The sequence below is a fragment of the Necator americanus genome, chromosome V, assembly GCF_031761385.1.
Source record: "Necator americanus strain Aroian chromosome V, whole genome shotgun sequence".
Lineage (NCBI taxonomy): Eukaryota > Metazoa > Nematoda > Chromadorea > Rhabditida > Ancylostomatidae > Necator > Necator americanus.
The window spans coordinates 9,211,110-9,232,894 of record NC_087375.1 but is presented as its reverse complement, the minus strand read 5'-3'; the positions used below and the strand labels follow the sequence as shown (position 1 = coordinate 9,232,894).

At 37.5% G+C, this 21,785-nt stretch overlaps 1 protein-coding gene across 5 annotated transcripts in view; it reads left to right on the top strand.

Moving 5' to 3' along the window:
* Positions 1-21,785, top strand: part of RB195_013363 (uncharacterized protein) — a gene marked incomplete at both ends in the record, with an annotated part of 71,137 nt that overhangs the window by 26,459 nt on the left and 22,893 nt on the right. For 3 of the 5 annotated variants that reach the window (XM_064203140.1, XM_064203138.1, XM_064203137.1), the window contains 16 exons: positions 143-256; positions 1,571-1,693; positions 1,861-1,932; positions 2,044-2,189; positions 2,259-2,424; positions 2,530-2,631; positions 3,050-3,146; positions 3,386-3,497; positions 3,579-3,676; positions 3,777-3,910; positions 4,014-4,094; positions 4,178-4,378; positions 4,443-4,591; positions 4,731-4,841; positions 10,176-10,239; positions 11,080-11,177. In XM_064203140.1, the coding sequence (XP_064059018.1) occupies positions 143-256; positions 1,571-1,693; positions 1,861-1,932; positions 2,044-2,189; positions 2,259-2,424; positions 2,530-2,631; positions 3,050-3,146; positions 3,386-3,497; positions 3,579-3,676; positions 3,777-3,910; positions 4,014-4,094; positions 4,178-4,378; positions 4,443-4,591; positions 4,731-4,841; positions 10,176-10,239; positions 11,080-11,177 (1,868 nt within the window). Of the gene's footprint in view, positions 1-142; positions 257-1,570; positions 1,694-1,860; positions 1,933-2,043; positions 2,190-2,258; positions 2,425-2,529; positions 2,632-3,049; positions 3,147-3,254; positions 3,333-3,385; positions 3,498-3,578; positions 3,677-3,776; positions 3,911-4,013; positions 4,095-4,177; positions 4,379-4,442; positions 4,592-4,730; positions 4,842-10,175; positions 10,240-11,079; positions 11,178-21,785 lie in introns of all 5 variants that reach the window. The other 2 variants (XM_064203136.1, XM_064203139.1) reach the window with 1 other exon arrangement.

Sequence of the window (21,785 nt, the reverse complement as noted above, 5' to 3'; positions counted from 1 at the left end):
GCACACGCTTGTTTTCTTCTCAGTCACCCATAAAACGTAGCAATAAAGTGGATATGGTTATCTTGTTATATGGCTACTTTTAGAAATAATTCTGAGATGTATGCAGGGGATTTAACCGAGAATAATAGACGGCCATGTTCAGGTGAACGCAATCGCTATTTCACCGGATAGTTCCATATGTGTGACGGTTGGTTCGAAACACGTGAAATATTGGCATCTTCCAGCTGGAGATACCCAACAAGGAACAGGAATGCAGGTTAGGTTGTTCTTTGATTTTGTTCACCTGGTTTTTTGTTCTGGTTTTTCTTATCATTTTCTTGTTGATGTTGACACTTTGCTCTGCCCTCCAAGCGCATTTTTTTCAATACCTTCCTCTGCTGTTTGTTTCTTAGTGATTACAATCATAAAATACTTGAAAAACACTCGAGAAATTCGAAAAAAAGAACCACACTTTTTTTTCGCAAAATGTTTGCTTAAAAAATCTATGCATGCGGTGGTTTATTATAAAATTAAGAATCCAAAATAATTTTGCAAAAAAAAAACTGCGGCATGTTACTTTTCATTCGTCAACAGGCAATCCTATCCTGGAGCTTTCAGATTATAAATAAATAGTCTCCCACGTACGGGAACGCCTCTATAGAAAACAAATCCTGCAAATCACGAAGATTGAAAGATGACCTCTTGTGACTTTTTCAATCTCCAATCTCCAGTCAATCTCGATCCTTGTCCATTACTGATTAATTTTCTCCTTTTCTTTTTTCTTATTTATTGTTTAGAAGACTGATGTTCGGTTCTAATTAGAAGAATCCAATTTTTTCAAATTCAAATCCAAAGAAACCAATTATTTAAGAAATTATTTTAAACTATTATTATTAAACTACTGTTATATTATCATTTAAATTATTTGAAGAAAGAAAAATTGATTGAATTTCCTCTATGAAGTACTGCAAAACTTTTGACCAACCTACACATCATTTTCGAAACCAAATTATGGAAGTACGTTCCGGAATCAGTGGCTCATTTGCTTTCGATTGATATTTTCAAATCCAATTTAGTCCAATTCGGACCCATTTCGATGATTTGTGGCGAATTACTCCGTCTTTTTTCCGAATTTTGGGGTAGTAACAGTATTATAAAATCTCATTTTTCTAATTTTACGCTTTAATTGGATGACGGTCTAGCTGATTTTATTTTAAAAAAAAAGTCTTTAACAAAATATTAATGTATAATAGATGGTATCTGTACAATTAATGAGGGTTCTCGATATTATTGCAACGAGGAACTGCTTCTCACAGTTGATGTATCAGATAACAGTTGAGATGATGTGATTGAGGTTAAAAAAAGCAAACTTAAGTAGATTTGAGTACATATCGAAGGATCGAAGATCGAAGTGGGTAGGATCGAATCAAATCGAGTTCACATCTGAATAGTCGAGTACCGCATTGCTCAATTATTTGTGAGAAGATCCCTTAGAAACTCGACTAGCCAAGATATTCGGAAGAATTTCGATTATTCGAAGGAATTAGAACGTGGATCGTACGGACTTACTTTCGTATCTCATTTCTTTCAGTCTCGTTCTGCAATTTTGGCCGATCGAAGAAGTTCCACGTTTGTCGACGTTGTATTTGTGGATGCCGAAACTGTGCTGTCAGTGACGGAAGATGGAGTTCTTGTAGAGTTCAAGAACAAGAAGGTATTTTTCTTTTGCTAGATTTTGGGTCACCACAGATAGTATATTTTATTTCCTGAAGGAAGAAAAGAACAAGCGTCACTTTTTATCTGATATCTCGGAAGAATCTGATGGGTTTTTCCGGGATTTTTTCTCGCTTCTACTAAATTATTCAGTACTTTTGCTTTTAGTACGTGAAAATCTATCGATTCGAAGAGAATTGCCTCCCACTCTGTATTTCTGTGACGAACGATGCGGTTGTGGTAGGGGAGATAATCATTTTCTTTTCTTTTTCCGGATAATCCGGATTTTTTAGATCATTTTTGTTTTTTTTTCTTGATCTTGTTCTTCTTATTCGTTACTATTATTTTCAGCTTGGTTGTACGAACGGTATCGTACGATTATACGATAAACAAAATTTGAATGTTCTCTGTATGCTACCTCATCCAGCCTTTATCGGCATGGACCCAGCTGTGGCCAGTACAGCGGAATTGCTTGAAGTTCATCCACAAGGGGTTACGTAAGTAAAATTCACTTGTTTGTTCGGTCTAATTTTTATTTTCTCGAAGCCATTTTCTGGAATATTCAGTTATCCGGATGTTCGAGCGTTGTGTTGTACGTCCACTGCTCCCGAAACATTCATATCCGCTTATTCGGATCGATCAATGTTCGTATTTCGACGAGGCGACAATCCAAGTCAATGGTCCAAACTGTCCAGTAGCATGGCTCACGTCGGAGCAGTGACTACTGTAAAGGTTTGTGGAAACTGTTTTTTTTTGTAGGAGAGAAAAATGAAACAAAAAGGAGAAGAGTGGATGTCGATTGGGAATTTTCCTTCTCATAATTTTCCCTTTTTTAAGCGTTACCCATCTCGATTACCGTATCTTCCTACTGGATCGTTTATAACAGGTGGTGTGGATGGAACTGTTCGAATATGGAGTATGGAAAGAAACGAGGATCAGGTCAGTATTCGGGGAATTTTCTTCTTTTGAGCGGTGGTGCATGCAAGAATGAGTTGAATGGTAATTCTGTGCTCAATCGCAGCGCGATATCGCAGAACCATTCGAGTTACAATCATAGTTTAGGCGTTATTATTTATTTCCCTTATACAATAAATTAAAAAACTTGCAAACAGGCCATCATAAATCAATTTACCATTTTTCGACTTATTGCATTTATAATTATTCTTTTTTATTATTTATTTATTTAATATTTTAATTTATTTAATCTTCCGAGGTCTGTCAGAGGTCAAGTATTCTATTTCTTTTTTAAATCAATTTTTAAGGAATTTTTAATGGATTCAATGAATTTTTTCATTTATTCTACTTCTTATTTTACTTTTCCTCAATTTTAATTTTTCGATACTACATTACGTTATAGATTTGCCCAATTCCCGGTAAAAATCTACTCTCACCTACGCTGAAAAAAATTATCCATGTAGAGGAGAACTTCGGTGCGCTGGTGGAGCCACGAGGAGGTAAATCAGTCAAATTATGTATCCTTTCTTTTTGTTATAGGTGTTGTTTTTGAGGATCACTATTTTTCAAACTTTTACTATCGTAACTGTTCGCTTTTAAAACTTCAGAACAAACTGCATTACAATTAATAAGAAAAACCGAAAGAAAACCAAGAAATCTACATAGAATATCGAAATCTCAAGGAGGTGTCAAGAAATTTACGTCGAACAAAAATTGCTTACAATTTATTGTTTTTTAGATGTTAATTTCTTACCAAACGAAAGAAATGAATCTACTACGGGAATTCGATGCCTTACAGTATCACCGGATGGCAAACATTTGGTGGTTGGAACAAAATGCGGGAATATACAGTCAGTTTTTTTCTGTTTTTTTTTCTTCTTTTTTCTCCTTCACTAGAACCTTGTGTATGTAGTCCAAAATCACTGATTTAGTGTTGTCGATCTATCTGATCCTGAAATGAGTCAATTGGAAGTGATTTCCGCTCATGAACTAGACGTGCAATGCTTAGAATATTCTAATAACGCTAGAGGTATCCAAATATAATGATATGGTTGACAGTAATTCTTTAGTTTTTATTGTTATCTATGTGGAATTTTTCTTCTGGAATTTTTTTTCGTGCTTTTTTCTAGGAGCCCCTTATCTGCTCGCATCCGGCGGACGTGATCGGCTCGTGCATATTTTTCGGCCTGCTGCCACAAGTTACGATCATTGTTATGTGATCGACGACCATCAAAGCGCCTTAACTGCCGTCCGATTTGTGCAGGTGCGCGTAAATTTGTGTGCATGTCGTGTGCGGGTGTTTTTATCCCCTGTTTTCTCATCTCTTTATCCAGAAATCATTCATTCCATGAAATCCATGATTTCAGAACGAAAACAATGATCTCTACCTGTTCACTTGCGGATCAGACAAGATCATTATCATATGGCGACTGGTAGTTTTCACACATGTGAGAATCTTTCTATTCATCGTTATTGATTTTTTTGGAGTCATTTTCCACGCTCAACAAGGTTCATGGACCTGATTATTTAGGACGTTTTGCGATTTAATCGCGAAAATTTGATCTCAGCCCCTGTGGGCATCAACGATTTGCTGATTTCAATGTCTGGTCCGTCGCTAATGGCGTCATGTCAAGATCGACAACTAAGATCGTACAGTTTTGCCGGAAAATTGTTAACAACAGTACGTGGTACCGGTGGTGAAGCAGATTTGCAGCAAGGTTTTCTTGGAAAGGTCCCTATACTTCTGCTCTCACTCCTCTCATATCCCTTATACTCCTGGATTTTTACGTTTATAGTTCTGTCTTGATCCGTCCTGCACGTATGCGGCGAGCGTATGCTCGGATCGACATGTATACGTTGTGGAAGCAAAAACAGGGAAATGTGTGGCAGCCGTCACCGGAATCGGCGAATCCGCGACCGATGTGGAATTTTCCGAAGATTGCAGGTGGGCCGCATGTCGCCAGCAACTGCTGCGCGATTCGCGCTACCGATACCGATATATTTTTATTTATTATTATCCGAGATTACTTAATCTTCTCACTTCTGCAGAGGATATTGATCGATATTGATCGTCGAACTTACAGACGACTATACGTATCTGCTAGCAATGGCTGCATTTTTGTATGGCGCCTCTCCGACACCTTGATCGCTCGTATGCAATCGGCAAAAGCTGCGCTGGATACGATATTGGCTAGGTATGTTTCAATCGATTATTGATTTTCAAATGATGCAAAGAATTCTTATTAAAACACTAGACAAACTTGCAGTAGGCGCTCTTTCTGCATTTTTTCTGGGGGTTTCTTTTTCCTTATCAGTTGGCCCCACATCTACGGAGAAATCTCACTTTTTTGCCGCTCTTGGAAGGAAACATTGTTTTTTTTTGCCTGTGAACCTGGCTTAGGTAGTGCTGCAATGTATTCGGGAAGAATTACGGGAAGAACTGGGCAAAATCTGTTCTGAAGTTGCTAATTACTCCAACATCGCAGACTGTGTGACTCGTTTTCAGGAAATTTCTTCTTAAAGAGAATAAATGTCTATTTTTTCCGTCTGTAGATCCTCGCTAATCATGTTCAGAATATTTATTTATTTATTCACATACACCAATGGTGCACCAGAAAAAAAAAAAAAAAAAAAAAAAACTTTTTTTTTTTTGAAGATTATCCTTACGAACAAAAAAAATTACAAACTAAATTATAAAAATAACAAAAAATTACAGTCTCACAAAAAATTGCAATTACAAAAGGCAAATTCGAAGTGTATTGAGTTATTAAAGGAAAGTTCTAGGGGATAAATTTCAAAAAAAATAGCACAAAATTAGGCGAAGTGGAAAAAATGTTTTTATATTTTTATCTACCGAATCAAATAGAGAAAAAAATCGATAATACAAAAATGAGTTATTGAAATTTTCTGCGTATGTTAGGGTTCTTTGTCTCTGTCATGTTCTAATTGACAATTTCACCTTCCTCCTCCAGCACTCTTGATCTACATAGTTTACCTCTGAGTAAACATTTTCAGCACGATAATTCCACCTAAAGATCATCCCATATAAATTTTGTCGACAAACTGAATCCGATCAGTCATTATCCTTGACTTTTCCTTACCTTAATGTCCTTAGATGTCGTTTTGAAAAATCGCAGCACAATACTCGTCGAATTAATGGCTCTTCCTAATGCTGTAATCCACGCGACATGACCTTCAGTTTCCAGAGGACGAAAAAAACTATCGTTTGCTGTGAATGAGTTCCTCAAAAACCGCGCTTTGATAGATCGAAAAGATTTATGACTGACTAGTTCAAAGATCCTTTTTCAGCCTGTCATAAATAATCGATATGGATCATTTTTCATAGTACGTAAAATGTAATTTTCGGTCTAATACGGAGATATGTACTGTATCCGTAATTTTTCTTTTCCTTAGTATTTGTGTGTCGCGTGTACACTGTTGTCCATAGAATTTCTTCAGTTCGCTTATATTCAAGGATTGTTTTTTTCCACACAACAACTTTCCCTAGTCTACGCTTCATTTGAGATTATAGGAAATCGTGAAAAAAATATCGATCCACTCCATTTCCTTTGGATATGAAATGGTCAATGTGAAATCAACCAAGGATCATTATGTTCCATTTATTCTTCCCTCTTGTAGATTTTAAAGATAACTGCGGTTCTTTAACCGAGCGTTGAGGTTGGTGGCCGACCTTTGAAAAACATTCAAAAAAAACCTAGCTCTTTGAAAAAATGAAAAATAGACTAAAATTGGAAGTTGATCGCCTTTCACACACTTTTATTCGGTTTTTTGGTTTTTTTTCGGTTGTATTATTATCCGTTGCGGTTTTTTAATGTCTTTTTGTGTCTTTTTCTGTTTTCATGTGGCCGCTGAACCTCGAAAGTGTTGCTACCCTATTCCTTTTGGGTCACTTTCAGGAAAAATTCTTTTGCTCAGGAACTAGCAATCGGAATACACTGAGATTTCACGGAAAGGCTATAGCTTCATAGAAGTACGTTAGTAAATAAACGATATCGAATCGCTATTCCGGAAAGAAAAAACTTTGGTTTCCTCTCCTTCGCCTCTTTTTTCTTTCGCTAAGAAATTTGCCATCATTTATTCGATAGAATTAATTGGCGAACGTCTACCAATAAATTCTATGTATAGCACGTTTTTATGGGCGATTCATTCTGAGTATCCATAAATTTTCTTAGCTAGATAAAAATATCAGCTTTCAGAGAAATGTTGTTAAGCTCCAGGTATTTTCATTCGATATGGTTAATATCCCAGATATGAAATTGTAAATTTCTTGAAACAAATAAGTTAGTACATAATTTTGAAGCAGCATGCTATGCCAGCAGTTTATGAAAGTGGTGCTTAATTTCTCGTTTTTTCCCAAGAAGTGTTGATTATTTTTCTTTTCTTGAGGTTTATGATTACATTTACATTAGAAACTGCCACTGACGTCTCGTCCACATATCCAAAATGTCCGCAGATATCGCCATCGCTCAACATCGCCTTCTTTAAATTCCTTGAACAATGACTATTTAAAAAAAGGAAAATACTACTGTAAAGACCACAAGGTTTCTTAAATATTTCTTTTTAAAACGGGAAATAGAATTGTTTCCGGGAATTTTTTAGGAATTTTTTTTAAGAAGATTTATTTTCAAAAACGGCATATAACAGCATAGAACCGTTCACATTTGCATCTATTGCTACTGCGATAACTGGGAAAATCCTCTAGGATCTGTGCGTGTATGAAGTTTTGCAATGAATTCTTCAGTCCTTTTCTCAGTGTTCCTTATTCCTAACCACATTTTTTCTTGATTCGCTACAAAACAAGAGTGATTTCTCCCATTTCTTCTCATTTTAGTCGATTAATTCAAAACAAAAAAAAAAGAAAAGAAGAGGAAAGGGACAAAAAAAAAAGATTAATTCAAAATTTGAAAAAAGGTTCAAAATGTCGCTCAAAAGTATTAAGTACTGAGTTATTTCTGCTTGTTTTATATTCTTTCTATTTCCTCTGACTCGCTTATTTACAAAATTGAAAGCTCTTGAATCCATCCTCCTCTTGTCTTTCAAAAATTGAAATATTTCATTTTATTCATTCTTGGCTTACTGAACATACTTTTGCTATAACCCTTGACCTTATCTCTTTCTATGACCAGCTTATTTTTAATTTATTTCACTTTGGACCACCTACATAGTACTAAAAGCGTTATTTTGTCCATGCGTTTCTCTTGTTTGGATCTTAGACTGCAGTTCCACAATTCCTTCCAGGAGCTTCTCCTCTGCACGTTTTTTCAGTCTTTTTGAAATTTTTCACAAGTGTTTCCCTTTTTTGGATATTTCGATTATCAGCAGAAGTTGTTCTAATATTAGCATGGTGCCATTCTTTTCCCCCGCCGAGTCCTAATCCTTCAAATATGATGTTGATCAGCGCGAAACTGACATGTTACGATTGCTTTGTTCTGGCTCAGATCTGTCGAAAGATGTGACCGGCAGATAACAAGAAGTTCCGGCACCCGATTTATCGGTTAAGGATTTACCGTGGACACAAGCGGATCCACATATGGATTCATGTTTCGTAAATTTTGCTTTGTTAGCTACCCTGTTGCGCAGATTTCTAATCTCGGAAATCGTAAGCGCCTGCTTATCCCTCTAGGCATCAATCTCGTTTACACTACAGTATGTAGGGTCATCCCAGATAGACATCGCCAGTTTTTTCGGATACGATTTTGGATGTACACGAAAACGTTTTTCGCCCAGATCTTAACCCCATCTTAGCTCTTCTTTTTCCTTGCCGAACCAAAACATTTACGGATTCTGCTAGATTGGTAGCGATCTCCATGATATTTAGTACTTTGAGGTCCCTATTGTTTTTTTTTCAGAGGAATGGCTTCATATGTAGTTAGTGTAGTTTATTTCCTACTCTAGGGTCAGAATTTGATAGGGAAAAACCTTAGCATTTTTCCATTAATATATCCATTTATGTGCTTTTAAAATAATAATTTTTGGAATATCAGAAAGGACTTCACTCTCTTCTCAGATTTAGAATACGAATTTCAAAATTTTAAATAATTTATTTTTAATTCAACCAATCTACCACTTTACCGCTACCAATTTTAAATTTTTTAATTTAAGTTAAATTTTTGCTTCTTCCCCTATAAACTGTCCAAAGCAAGCAACATTTGAAAAAGCTCTTATTCTTCGGCTAGGAGCGACCCGATTTCTTTTCGTTAAGTGTACCATTTGTGATGGGAAGTTTTTTTCATTTGAATAAACCACAATTTTATCGATTTTTCCTCATTTTTCTCATCCCAATTCCTTAAATCCTAAAATTGGTGGCCACACTCGTTCTCTGAATTGCGTTGCGCTTGAACTGGGCACCCGAATTATCAAAGGTTGTAATTGCTAGAAATTCATCGCAGCGTGGAACTTTATTATCTTATCTTTGAATATGTGAATGACTTAATTAGCGGTGCTGGAGTCGTCTTTAGATAGTATATTTAAGTTCTGACAAGCCTTGCTTCCGGGAAACCTTTGAGAAAAAAAGAAATTTCCACTCGCTCACAATTTCCACTCAAAACTGTCGTAGAGGATGATTTTTCAGAATGGATTTGATTCTTTTGGGAATGAATCTACACTTAGAAATGCAATAGATTTCATGAAGTTTTTTTTGAAGAGGAAGAAGATGATTGATCAAAAATCGGAAGAGCTTTTTTCTGTACGTAGTACTGATTCGTAAACACACTAAGGTTTTTTTGGTGAAGCAAATTTTTTTGCATCAATAACGTGGAGTTTTATTTATTTGTTAGCTTTATTTAATTTACTTGACGGATTATAAGCGATTTTAACTGAGAAACAATTAAACTGACATTATAATTAAATAACTCTCTTGTTAATAACTTATATATAATTGGGTAATTGGATTTTTAATTAAATTAATTAGTAATTTTGGAGTTTAACAATAGGTTAGAAAAGCACACAATTTTCTGAGATCAGTTTTTCAAGAAAAAATGTGTGTCCTCGAGAGTTTCGATTCTACTGGATAAATCTCTGCACGATTTTCATAAGCATATCGTCGGGTAATTTCTCCCGGAACTGTACGAAGACTGTCCTCGAACTACCTTCTTTATGGATCTAGCAATACCTCCAGCCTTGGTTTCCTAGTCCTCGACAAACATATCTAATTTCGACTAATTAATTTGATAATTAGCTAATTAATCATTAAATGGTTAGTTTGACTTTTACCGATGTTCCTCTCGTGTTCTCCGATAATTTTTCTCGATTCTCAAAACGGTACGCAAATTTTTCGTGCGCTTGCACGTACGTTCTGTTTATTGCCTATTGTATGCGAGTAGTGGTGTACTTAATTCAATGTTTACACTTGCGAAGTTCTACTATGAGCGGCTTATCACACAATAATGAGCACCCTGATCCGATAACGGACATTACCTTTCACACTTGCTCCTCACTCTCACTATACACTAAATTTCAGCGTAAATATTCAGTGATTAACCTCAGAAAATCCTTGAAATCTGTTACAGATCCGAATCGCCCGACAGCTTACTTGGAAGCGGTAGTGAAGCTGTAAGCGAAGAGTTGCCAACGGTGAGTCAAACGTTATAAATTTGTAGGCACCTACTTTAGAAATTATTCAAATTTAATTATTAATTAGATATGATGGATATTTGGTAGATGTGTATTATATCCATTTATTAGATATTCATTATATGTTATTTATTTATTAGATATGATAGTTTAAACTGGTTACCGTATGTAGATATAATTGATTGAATGTCATATAAACACAGAAATTTTCAGGATATGATTTTTTACCGTACAAATTGGGCAACAATTTTCAATACATACCTTTCCAATTTTGTACCTTTTCACGAGCTTCCAGAAATTTCTCCATGTATCTCTTCTCCTTTTTATTCACCCACATTTATTATTGTACATGTAGAAGACAAATGTTTTCGAAAAAAAAAAATCTATTCACTGAAAATATTCGAACAAGCTCTGTGCCGGTCGTTTATCCTTTCTGATTGACGAGCCCTCTGCTCCTTTAGGTTTTATGTTAGGGGATATTAAATCATAAATTTTCCTCCTCAATTTTTATTCTGTTCTTTCTTCGAATTCATCTTAAGATGGTAGACTAGGAAAAATATTAGGGTTTTCGGGAAATTTTCACGTTCGCTTTACGATCTGACTGTTTCCAGTCTTGTTTACTTTAATGTGTAGATATTAAAGGACCCATATCTCCTGAGATACAGTAATACTCGAAATTTCTCTTTGACAGCATATTTCTGGATTTCTTGAGGAAATCTTGGAGATTCCTGATTTTCTAGAAAACATTGAATGTTGCTAAGAAATTTCTTACAAACAGTATATGTGAAATCCGGTCGTTGTGTTTTATTTCTGTTTATTTGAATAAGCTATTATTTTCAGGATAACACCGATACGAGTTCACCGCAATTCGGTAGTCGAGAATCGCTGAATAACTGGCGAGTGAACGAGGCTGTCACCCTACATAAAGGAGACGAGAAGTGAGATTATTTTCTAGTTTTCTGGGAAAATTTCTTCGAAAATTACCCAGTTTTTCTGCTGACCAATTTCTGTCGCATGATGATGTCTAATCCAAGTCCTTTTTTTCTTCATTTCCGACATCTCCAAGTCACGTTCACGGGAATTGACCTTCAGTTGCCTTCTACTTACCTCATATATTACAGTATTTATGGCTGGTATTATAAGGTAGGTGTCAGGAAATGAGGAGAATGTCCTTTAATGACGTCCCTCGAATGGCTAGCCGGTTGGTTGCCGGCTGATGACGATTGACGGGACCGTATGCGACGGCGGTGAGCCGAGCACAGAGCGAAGTTGTCGTAAGGCGCTGCCGCTACACTATATCATAATTTGTAGTCTTCATATGTGGTGCCCGTGCGGATCTGTGTGTGTGTGTTGTTCCCAGAGAATTGCGATTAGGATGTGCGCGATCGCCTTCCCGTGCTACGCCGGCCACATCCATCCAGCCATCCCACCAACAAACGCTCCGGTGGTGGCCCCCACCGATGACCTTGTCCATTTCTTCAGAAACTCGCGCTGACAAACAATTATATTGCCGTAGAATACGATCGTGATGAGGACATTATTGCCCTCATCGTAATACGATTTTGAATAGGTTGAATTCTGTAATTCTGTCATCCTTTTATCCTATAATTGTGTCATCACGTAATTTCTTTGATGACGTTGATGCACTTTGAGGTCATATTTGATCTTATTCACAGCCTTTAAGCCTTTAATTTTTCTTCCTTGGAACTTTTCGAATGCTAAAAAATCCTGTAACAGTGGAACTCAAGTGATGTTTCGAGCAAACCACTATTTAAAGTAGTTCCCTTACGCGCACCACTCTGTAATTACGCGGAGATAAGATCTACGTTCACTATTCGCAGGTTGTTCCAGTAAATTCGTAGTTCACGCAGGTTATTCGCACCTTTTCACAGTAGTTGCAGTACCGTTTTACTAATTTTCTAAGGATCGATTTTTATTTCTGAGATTTTTGTGCTAAATGTAAAAAAAATACTTGAAAAAAACGATTTTACTGTACGCTTCGAAAAAAAAATCGAATTTAGAGCTGTATTAAAAAGTCGCTTGTGGAGCACTAAAGATTATTTCGGATCTTTTTTTTGCGTCTTTGTCCTGAAAATTTTCTGAACGTCCTTTCCCCTACAATCTGTGATCAATTTCTCCCTTGCATGCATTTGAGCGCTATTTTGAAACTGCTAGGAATTTATTCCAGAAAAATCGCAAATAGTTAGGAAAAAATTATTATTCGAAAAACTGCCGCCACCATTTCTCTAATTTATAGCACTAATAACTTACAGTCTAGGAACATTTCAAGAAATTTTCTGCTTTCTTTCTTTTGTTTTTACCCAGCAGTAAGAATACAGGAATACAATCTTTTTTGTTTTCTCTATTTCGTCGGCATCTGTCTAATTCCTCGGATTTGTTGATGTATGCGAAAAACCTTGAAGTAATGTGCAAATAAAAGATCCACACAAAAACAGGAATAGATATCGTATCGAATAGTTGTATCTAAGGTTAACTCGGGTGAAAAAAAAACTAAATGTGCCACCCAGTTCCCTTCAACGAGTTTTAAATTTTAAATTAGTTTTTAAATTATTCCATCATTAACATCGGACGATTCCGAACGTTTTCTGCAGAAATTCCTACACTCTAGAAATCTGTTCACTTTGGGTTTTTCCTGACTTTCATCAGATCCGAACCCGCTTTTTCTCTTTCTTTGGGTATTTCCGATTCCATGCAACCTTTCCATCTGACGTCCTTTCAACACCATGCACATATGGTATGAGTCAGGAAAGCATTACGACCTTCGTATTTCCCATGTCTTATCCCCAAATCCGTGAAAACCCTTAAAATTCGATTGAATTACGTTGAATCATTGTAACTACACGCGCACACTCATACACAAAACCCTTCCCCTCACTGTTTATTTGCTTTCGACCATGTCCAAGAACTAGTTTCACTTGGCCCATTCTCCTTTGCCTGCTTTTCTTCCCAAAACGACCCTTACACGGGGTCGTTCTCACTTCAGCACGGCTACCTTCGTTCGCCACACGTTCACCTGTCGCGAATCGTTTTCAAAATCGCGCTCGCTTCACGATTCGGCGGCGATGATCGTTTTGTTAAGCCGATGCGCTCTGCTTCATCACCGCGAGGCGATTAGCACGGCGAGACAGGCTCGCTGAAGTCCTGTTCGACTGTGTTCAGCTTCTATTTTGATCTCTAAATAGACTTTTCTGGATTTTTTTGGGTATTTATGGGTTTTTTAAAGTTTATTTTCATGATATGGGTTTTTTTGCGAAGCAAAAACTACTTATGAGCACCTTATCCTGTCTAAGGTTTAGCAACATATTCATAAGCACGAAGTAGAACAAAAACTTCGCCAAAGTTCTCGAAATCTTCACACTATCATGATTTTCAAGGTAAAGTGGTCATGGTTTGATCGTTCCTTCCTGGATTGTATCCCGAACATTTGACCATCAACAAAAAAAAACCCCAGTCAAAAAAAAACTTGTGGTTAACCTTCATCAATTAAAATTCTTCACCTTATTCATAATATAAATTGATCCAAAAAAAATGAGTGATCATCAGCTGATCATTGACCACGAAGGGAAACACAATTTTCGTATTTTCGGACCTGGTGGTGTAGCCGTTGAAATTTACGCAGAAAAATGGATTTTCCTACACATTGTCCCTCAAACCCATTTAATCACGCGTTTATATTCATTATCCACGATTGTCCAGACAGATAAATATGACCTTTATTCCTGAATTTTCAATACTTTTTTGAACTGCACTTCTAGTTTTCTCATAGCTCCCTTTTTTTCTCTGTTTTCGCCTGGACCCAACTTTTTTCCTTCCGCTTGGAAACCATACTCATCCTCAATTCCTCTCAAATCACGCTCTAATTTCAAAATGCTACCACAAGAATCGATGTGGCTTTGTTAGGTCTTTTCAAGTGCGATTATGCCGGATTTATTGTTTTCCTGAATTCTCTGAGAGTCCTTTAATATTGCATAATGTTGCGCATAGCCTATATTTGATCAGCTGCCCGGCCAATGTTTCATCCACAGTCGATTTTTCTTTCTTTGCACTTCAGCATTTTTGATCCAGCACCTCGCACATACATAGCTATTCCAGTTTTCTCGTTTACAAGAATTATTAGGAAAGCTAGGATTTGTTTCATTTCCCTAGTAGAAATCTTAAGGAAATAGATTCACCAACACCCACATACACCTGAAACGGACCGATTTCTTGTTCCTGAAAAGAAAACCGAATCTCATACCGTATATATGACGATTGTACAAACATAAATGATGTCGGTGCTGCTGCTTATTCGTACTTGTCGTCGTTATGCTGAAAAAGTTGAAGTCATAAAATTTCCGACTGGATGAGGACGGTCCGCTGTGATGAAGTTTGTAATTCATGTATGATGCCGGACTTTATACATCTATTAAAACGAGGCCGGCAACCGGCCGGGTTTGATTTATTCGAACCCATACTTCGCGATCGAGTCGCACGGATACAGTTTCGGTTATACAGCAACTACGGTTCTTCCGCATACACTTTTTATCACTTCACTCACTTTACAAAGTCCGAAATCCAACTGAAAAGCGTTGCGTTTTGCATTCAGAGAGCTAACTACCCTGGAATCATCATGAGTTTTCAGATCTAGATAACTGGGGACCAGTTCTCGCTTTCTATTTTTCTTGTTGCTTGTAAAACTACACGCTTATTTTACACGATGTTTTTCTTCTGCTAGACCATTCACTGTTTTATTTTGATGGAAAGAACCTGTATGAGGCGGTAGAGGAAAAAATAGTCAAGCCCAAGGTTTTTGTCCCCGAGGGTGAGTTGTCGCTTCGCAGGTGTGTAACAGGTTGCTTTTGATCTATGAAATACTTTTTCGCCAGGTTGCCATCAAATTTTAGCATGAATTTTGTTTTCCTGAATATGTCTCTGAATATTGATTACTTTCCACCGCTAGGGTGTCTATTTCAAAAAAGAAGAGCAAATTGTATTCTCCAGATGTTGTATATTGCAGAAATCTTCCCACGAATAACCAGAGAAAGGAGGAACAATGCCTTTTTTTCGATTTTCACACGATCCACCGAAACCATTCTTGTCGGTCGGTTCCCGCGCGGCCCTGAGTATGAAAATTTGAATTCCGACTGGCAGCGCCACTTCAAACTTCGTCGATCGGTTAGCTTGTGTCCCCTCCACCACCACCACCGCTCATTTCTCCAATGTAACATCACCCACCACACTCAGCCTCGCACCTCAATGTTTGCATTGTGGTTTCGGGTTGACCAGGTCAGATACGGCTCCAAACGACCGCAATGCGACGAACTCGACCATGTCAGCCGACCTTCTTCACATCGATGCTTCTCCACAGCGCTTTGTTCAAGTGTCATGGATCAAAAGTACACTTGAAAAGTTTGACCGGACGCAAATTTTCGTCTATCCTCGAAGTAAAAATATTGAAAACTCCTTGTATTTCTCTCGTGACTCCTTTAACAACAACAAACAAAAAAAAAACAACAAAATGGTGACAAAAGTTTCTCTAACTACTTTTACACGCGTATTTATAATAAGAAAAGCCAGTTTTTTCCCCCTTCATCCTCTTAACTCAGGATTTCGCCCTTTTATTATCCTCCTTCTTGTAATGTTAAATATTTGAGTCGGCTTTACTGATGTCTATTTTATTTCAACCGTTTTCCTTCTTGAATCATCGTCTTTAGTGCTTGTATTGTATCTTTACTCGCATGAAAGAGAAAAAATCCAACTCTCTGACCAACTTTTTCGAAACTTGCTCTCTAAAACGTTCCAAAACAAGGAAATCAAAGGTCCAAAAGCAAGGAAAAAACATCCAGAGACCAGAGACTTGGTTTTTCTTCTTTATTTTTACAGCTGATTTGAATCACTGTATTTTTGGAGTAAACAAATCTTCGAATCTGATTCTCTCAGAATTTCTGTTAACGCTCTTTTTCTTTCATTCTTCTTCTTTCTCTTTTTTCTTCCCAATTTGTATTTTAGTGCTTCTTCATTTTTTTCTGCCCATGATTAAACATGTACGTATAGTGGAGTACAGGAAAAAAAAGTCGTACGTTCGGGGCCAGAAGAAGAGAAAATATTATTTCTAATTAAATATGACCTTTTCTATTTATTTGTTTGTTTGTTTGTTGCCAATCATCGAGTATGTCAGCAGTCTCGTTAAATATTTCGCGCACTTCCTTTTTTGAGTTTTCTTTTTCTTCTAGGATTTTTCTTCGAAATGTAGTCTAGAATTAACGTCTTTGATATCCTACTAATTTCATCGGGTTTCTTTATGCTGCTGATAAAAAAAAACCTTATATAAAACCTAAGCGGTTATGTTATAGGTGATGGTATATCTTTCAGCTGATTCATAGAGCTGTCTGTTTAGTTTTTTTAGTAACAGTTGCGGCACAAGCAGCCTATTCGTGTATGATTCATGCTACTTCCTGAAAGAATCCCACCTACCACCAGAAAGTGTACTCTTCCTCTCGAGTGTAGAAAGTTGTCCATTCTCCTGAGGTGTCCGCCTCTAAGAACGCCGTCTTCCTTCCGTTCCTACCTTGCCCGAAATGATCTGAGTTCACTAACTTCGTTTCCTCCTAGTGTAACGGTTGACTCCTTCAAAGTAAGTCACGGAGTCAAGGAGTCACCATCTCCGTTCGTTCGTTCGTCGTCGTCCGTCGAACGTTATGTTGTTGATTCAAATTGTTTACGCTCTATTGAGGTCGGTGACCATAAATGCAAAGGATATTACCCGTTGAGCCGCACCCTGGTGGTTCGGAACGCATCTAAGATGGATTTCCCTCATAACTCAAGATAACCATTTCCTTCTCCTTGTTTTTTTTTTCTGGGAGGTTTTCTCATTTGATTTCTGGATGAATGGAAATGGATTGTTTGATTTGTGGCTTAGTATACGAGCACAAGAATAGGCATGTATTTCTAGGACTGGTTCTGGTGGTGTAATTCGTCTTCAGCTTTCATGTTCTGAGTTTCTTAGAATTGGTTCCAGAAATACTGGTTTTCTTCGCTATCACTACTAGGATTACTGATGCCGCTCATCCGAATTTAAAGGGGCAACAACGTGAATGCACCGGATTGTTGTGATGAAACCGTGCGCATGTCGCGCTTTTTGTCTAATTTCCCAATCTTTGTGTAGAGATGGTGTTTCCTTTATGTTATCGCAGTTTAATATAAAATAACAGTCTTTTTTTTTGCTGTAAGACATTGAAAAATTGTTTCCTTTGGAAAAATCCATTGATTTCAACAATTGTTCTTGATACCACTACTTGTCTCCTTTCAGTTTTACACACATAGGGTTGATCACGCATAGTTGTGTTATGGGTGTTGCCGGACGCGAGTCGCGCAGTCTCTTTTCTGAAAATTAAAAAAATTTAAAATCATAAATAAATCTATTAAAAATGCACTCAAAATAAAAATATAAAATTATTAAAATGAAATTGCATGATCTCGTCTCGTTTCGTGAAGTTTTCTGTGTACCTCTTTCAGAAATCCACCTTATATTTTTTTAGATATGAGGTAGATTTCTGGAAGGTACACCTTTCCTGGAGAACTCTCTAAGGTTTTCTGCTATTCTGTGGCGAACAACGCTTGTCACTCCCTTTTTCAGGCTGTGCTGCCATTAAAATTCTATTAAGGACTCACTGAAAGTCTGAAAATGCGTGGTGGACATTTTTTCCACACATTTTCGTGCTTTTTGAAGTGTAGGAGATAAATTTTTATGGTTACTAATCCAGCTAATTACGCTTGCGCACACTAATCAAACATGTCACCACAACTGAAATTATCTCTCTTCAAATTCTCAGTAAGATGTGGACGAGTTTTCCTGAAGTACGTCTCTGAGACAATGACTCAGAATTGAGAAGACCATAGATTGTGGTTGCACACACCGATCTGCCATCTACTGGAGGATTTGAGAAGTCTGATAAGGGTCGATCGATACGTATCCTCTGCGCTTCGATGTCACCACACTTCTGTGGAGTAGAAAAGCGATGGAAGCGAGATTCAGAACAGTAAAAGTGAAAGAGAAATTGTAGTGGTTATCAAGAATGTGAGAATCATTGTGGAAATAATTTCTTAAAATTTTCCCTGTTTTTTTCTACTTCTCGCACTTTGAGCTCGGACAAGATTTCGCTACTCATCTCTTAATCCAAGAACTTTCACAGTACTTTAGGGCAAGGGCGAAACCAACGGGACCTGAATTAACCATTGTTTTTCTCGGTTGTTCTCGTAAAAAATCGCAATTTCGAGTTTTCTCAGCTCTGGAAACTCGCTTTGCTGAGATTTCTGGCGAAAACCCACATTTCCTCGAAGAAAAAATAAATTTTCCTTTTTTAAAAAGATATATGCGTACTCCGACCTAGCTTTGACGACCCGACTCCACGCTAGAAATCGTTCCTAATCGTATTCATATGCAAATTCGTAGGCGTCACCCTTGACATTTACTCAATGGACTCATTTTCGAATTTTTCCTGCAGCATTTCTTCTCCTCTCTGCTTCCTCGTTGTTTTCTAAACGTTCCCTAGAAATATTTTCGTCTCACTCTTTTCTATGAATGGCTACGAATATATATCTGCTCATCCTGACTGTTTTCTTCTAATGTTTATCCAGCACGAGTGCGCCTGACCCGGACCTCTCTATGCGCTCGTTTCGTTTTTTCTTTCCTTTTGGGTCGCACCAAAAGGAATTATTGTAGATTTTATTATAGTTGTGGAACTGGTCCCCGTAGGATTTTTTGACAGAGATCTCACGATTTCACCTGCAGTGCAGGTCTTTTACAGTTATTTTTTCATTTTAGTAATTCTTAACATCCTTCATTGTAAAAGAATTTAGTGGGTTTCGAAGCGTTTAGACTGGTTTGTTCCTGAGAAATAGAGTTTATTTCTTTCTATGAGTAAATTTAGGTCTACTTCAATCTCTCTCGGCTTGAGACCACTGCCTTGACCTCAATAATTCCCCCATTTTTCGTCACAAGACGTTATTTGTTCTTCCCTCACTTGAGCTGTGAACACTCGTCTTGAGGGTCCTCTGACCCTCTTTGGGTTCTCGATTCGAGTAAGGAAGGAAATACTACTCAATATATCCTCCGAATTTCTACGCTTCCGCAAATTAGGAAAAAGTTGGATTATCTTTTTTAAACGAGATCACAAACATGTATGTAAGCGTTTGGAAAAAAAATCTAGGACCGATAATAAGAAAAACCGAAATCAGTGCCCCTATAGGGGTTGAATGTGGTGTCATTTCGAATCTATCACTACCGTAGGTGATTCCATAAATGACAGACAGAAGACATGGTGCGGACACATCGAAAACGAATGATCACCAAGCGCCGCCGCGTATTTTTCCCCTTAAAAGCAAGTGATGGATCGAAATTTTTGTTGACAGCAGTCATTGCGCAGAACACTTGTATGGTGTCTCCTAATCAGTTCGTATTAGGTCCCATACAAGAAAGGAATGTGACATTAGAAAGAGAAATTCATTTAAAAACATACATCCACAAAGTGCCCAGGAAAACGACAAAGACACCAATATTTGTGGCAGCTGTGTTCTCTTTAAAATATGGCTATTTCTAGTGGCAAAATCAATAAGGATTGGAATCCCGGAATATGCCTTCAGGCCATCATTTTTCTGTTATAAGTCTGCGAAATTGGGCAAAGCATCACCCCACGAATCTGAGATGGTACGGATTACAGGTGGAGTATTCGTATACGGGATTGTAGATTATGGAGAGAAGGGGTGATTCCGTCCATTTCTTCCTAATTGCCGTAGAAAAACGGCTCAGAAGAGGCGGCGCCGCACAAGGCTGGCGCGCTCCAATTGAAATCGTTGTAGAAAATAGCGCACCGGAACGCCTGAAGCCGTATCTTCCGGGCCGTTTTTTACGACGATTAGGAAGAAATGGACGGATTCACCCCTCTCTCCACAATCTACGATCCCGTATACGAATACTGCACCTGAAATCGGCACCACCTCAGATTCGTGTGGTGGTGCCTTTAAGGTAACATCGGACAACAATAAGGATTGGAATCCCAGAATATGCCCTCAGGCCATTTTGCCGTTTTTCTGTTACAAGTTCGCGAAATTGGACAAAATTTGAGCTGTTTGGCTAAAATTTTTTCATAACAACTTTTCATTTTAAAAAATGCAAATATTTTGAAGTCACATCGATAAGGACGACCGTTATGATTCTGTTGGGAGCAGTCATTGCGCAGAACACTTACGGTACGGTGTCCCCTAATCAGTTCGGATTAGGTCCCATACAAGCAAGGAATGTGAAATTGGAAAGGGAAATTCATCCGAAAACCCACAAACCCGCAAACTGCACACAAAGGCGACAAAGACACCAACATTTGTGGTATGTGTGAACGGATGAATTGTTGGTGACAGCTGGTAGCCATTTGCGTTCGTCGTCGCACATTTTACGCTGAAACGGCACACTCACCTCTTGTTTTTAAACTTTTTAAAATATCGCCCCCGATATCTCAGTGACCGCTAACGGAGACAATAGTCGTACGTTAGGTGGTGGAGTGCCATCGCCAGGTGTCACCATCATTTGGTGCTCTTATTCCCACGAAAATTCACTTCCTTTTTGAGGTTAACGGAGAAAATTTGTACCAGTTTAGTGCCCCAGTTCACGTAAAACCAGTATTCTTCCGCCAAAATGGTATTATTTTTGGTTTTCTGTGCGAGTGGGTGGAGTCTAGCAGAGAAAATAGCAATCTCACTCAGCAATTCGTCAAAAAACGTAGTTTTTTTTTTACCCTACTTTAGAGATCCTTCATTTATTATTATGTGAAATTATTACTGTACGCCGAAACACCGTAATAAAGTTTGTTAACAATCTTGGCTATTGCTTTAATTTGACTATCGACAAGTTGCAATCTGTATGCAAAAATTCAAGGGAAGTCGAAATTTCGCACTTCTGGAAGATATTACTGTATTATTGTAGTGGTTTTGCACTTTAAGTGAGATTACTAAAGACGCAGTTTTGATCGTTTCTTACACTATAGTAAAGTTGTTTTTTTTGTACTAAATATCAATTTACGATTTTTCACAATTTTACGTTACTATGAAATGTTGCCCAAAAAAAAAGGAAGAACCCAGTTTCATGTCGCTGCGATGCACTCATCTTTGATGAAATTCTCTCTCTCTTGTCCTTCTGATAATGCATTAATGCATGAAGTGAATGAATGAATGGAGAAAAATGTGGATTCTTTCGTGCAGAAAATTTTCATTGTTGATTCACCACCTTGAGCACTTTTAAGTGATTTCGTACGTTAAATAAGCTAATGGTTAGCTCATTAGGGAAGCTTTTAGTGCAATTTTAATGTCTTCTTCTCTTCCAAATCCAGAAAGAAAGTGTTCCTCAAAAGGATTCCATCAAGATTTCTAGTTTAAAAGACTCCAGTTCTCCTCACGTCAGCCACCCTCAGTGGAGTAGCTCTGCCTGGTCGATTGTCTGGATATTTCCAACCGAATACCTATATTTTTAAGTTATATATTTTTTGTGCTTATTGTAA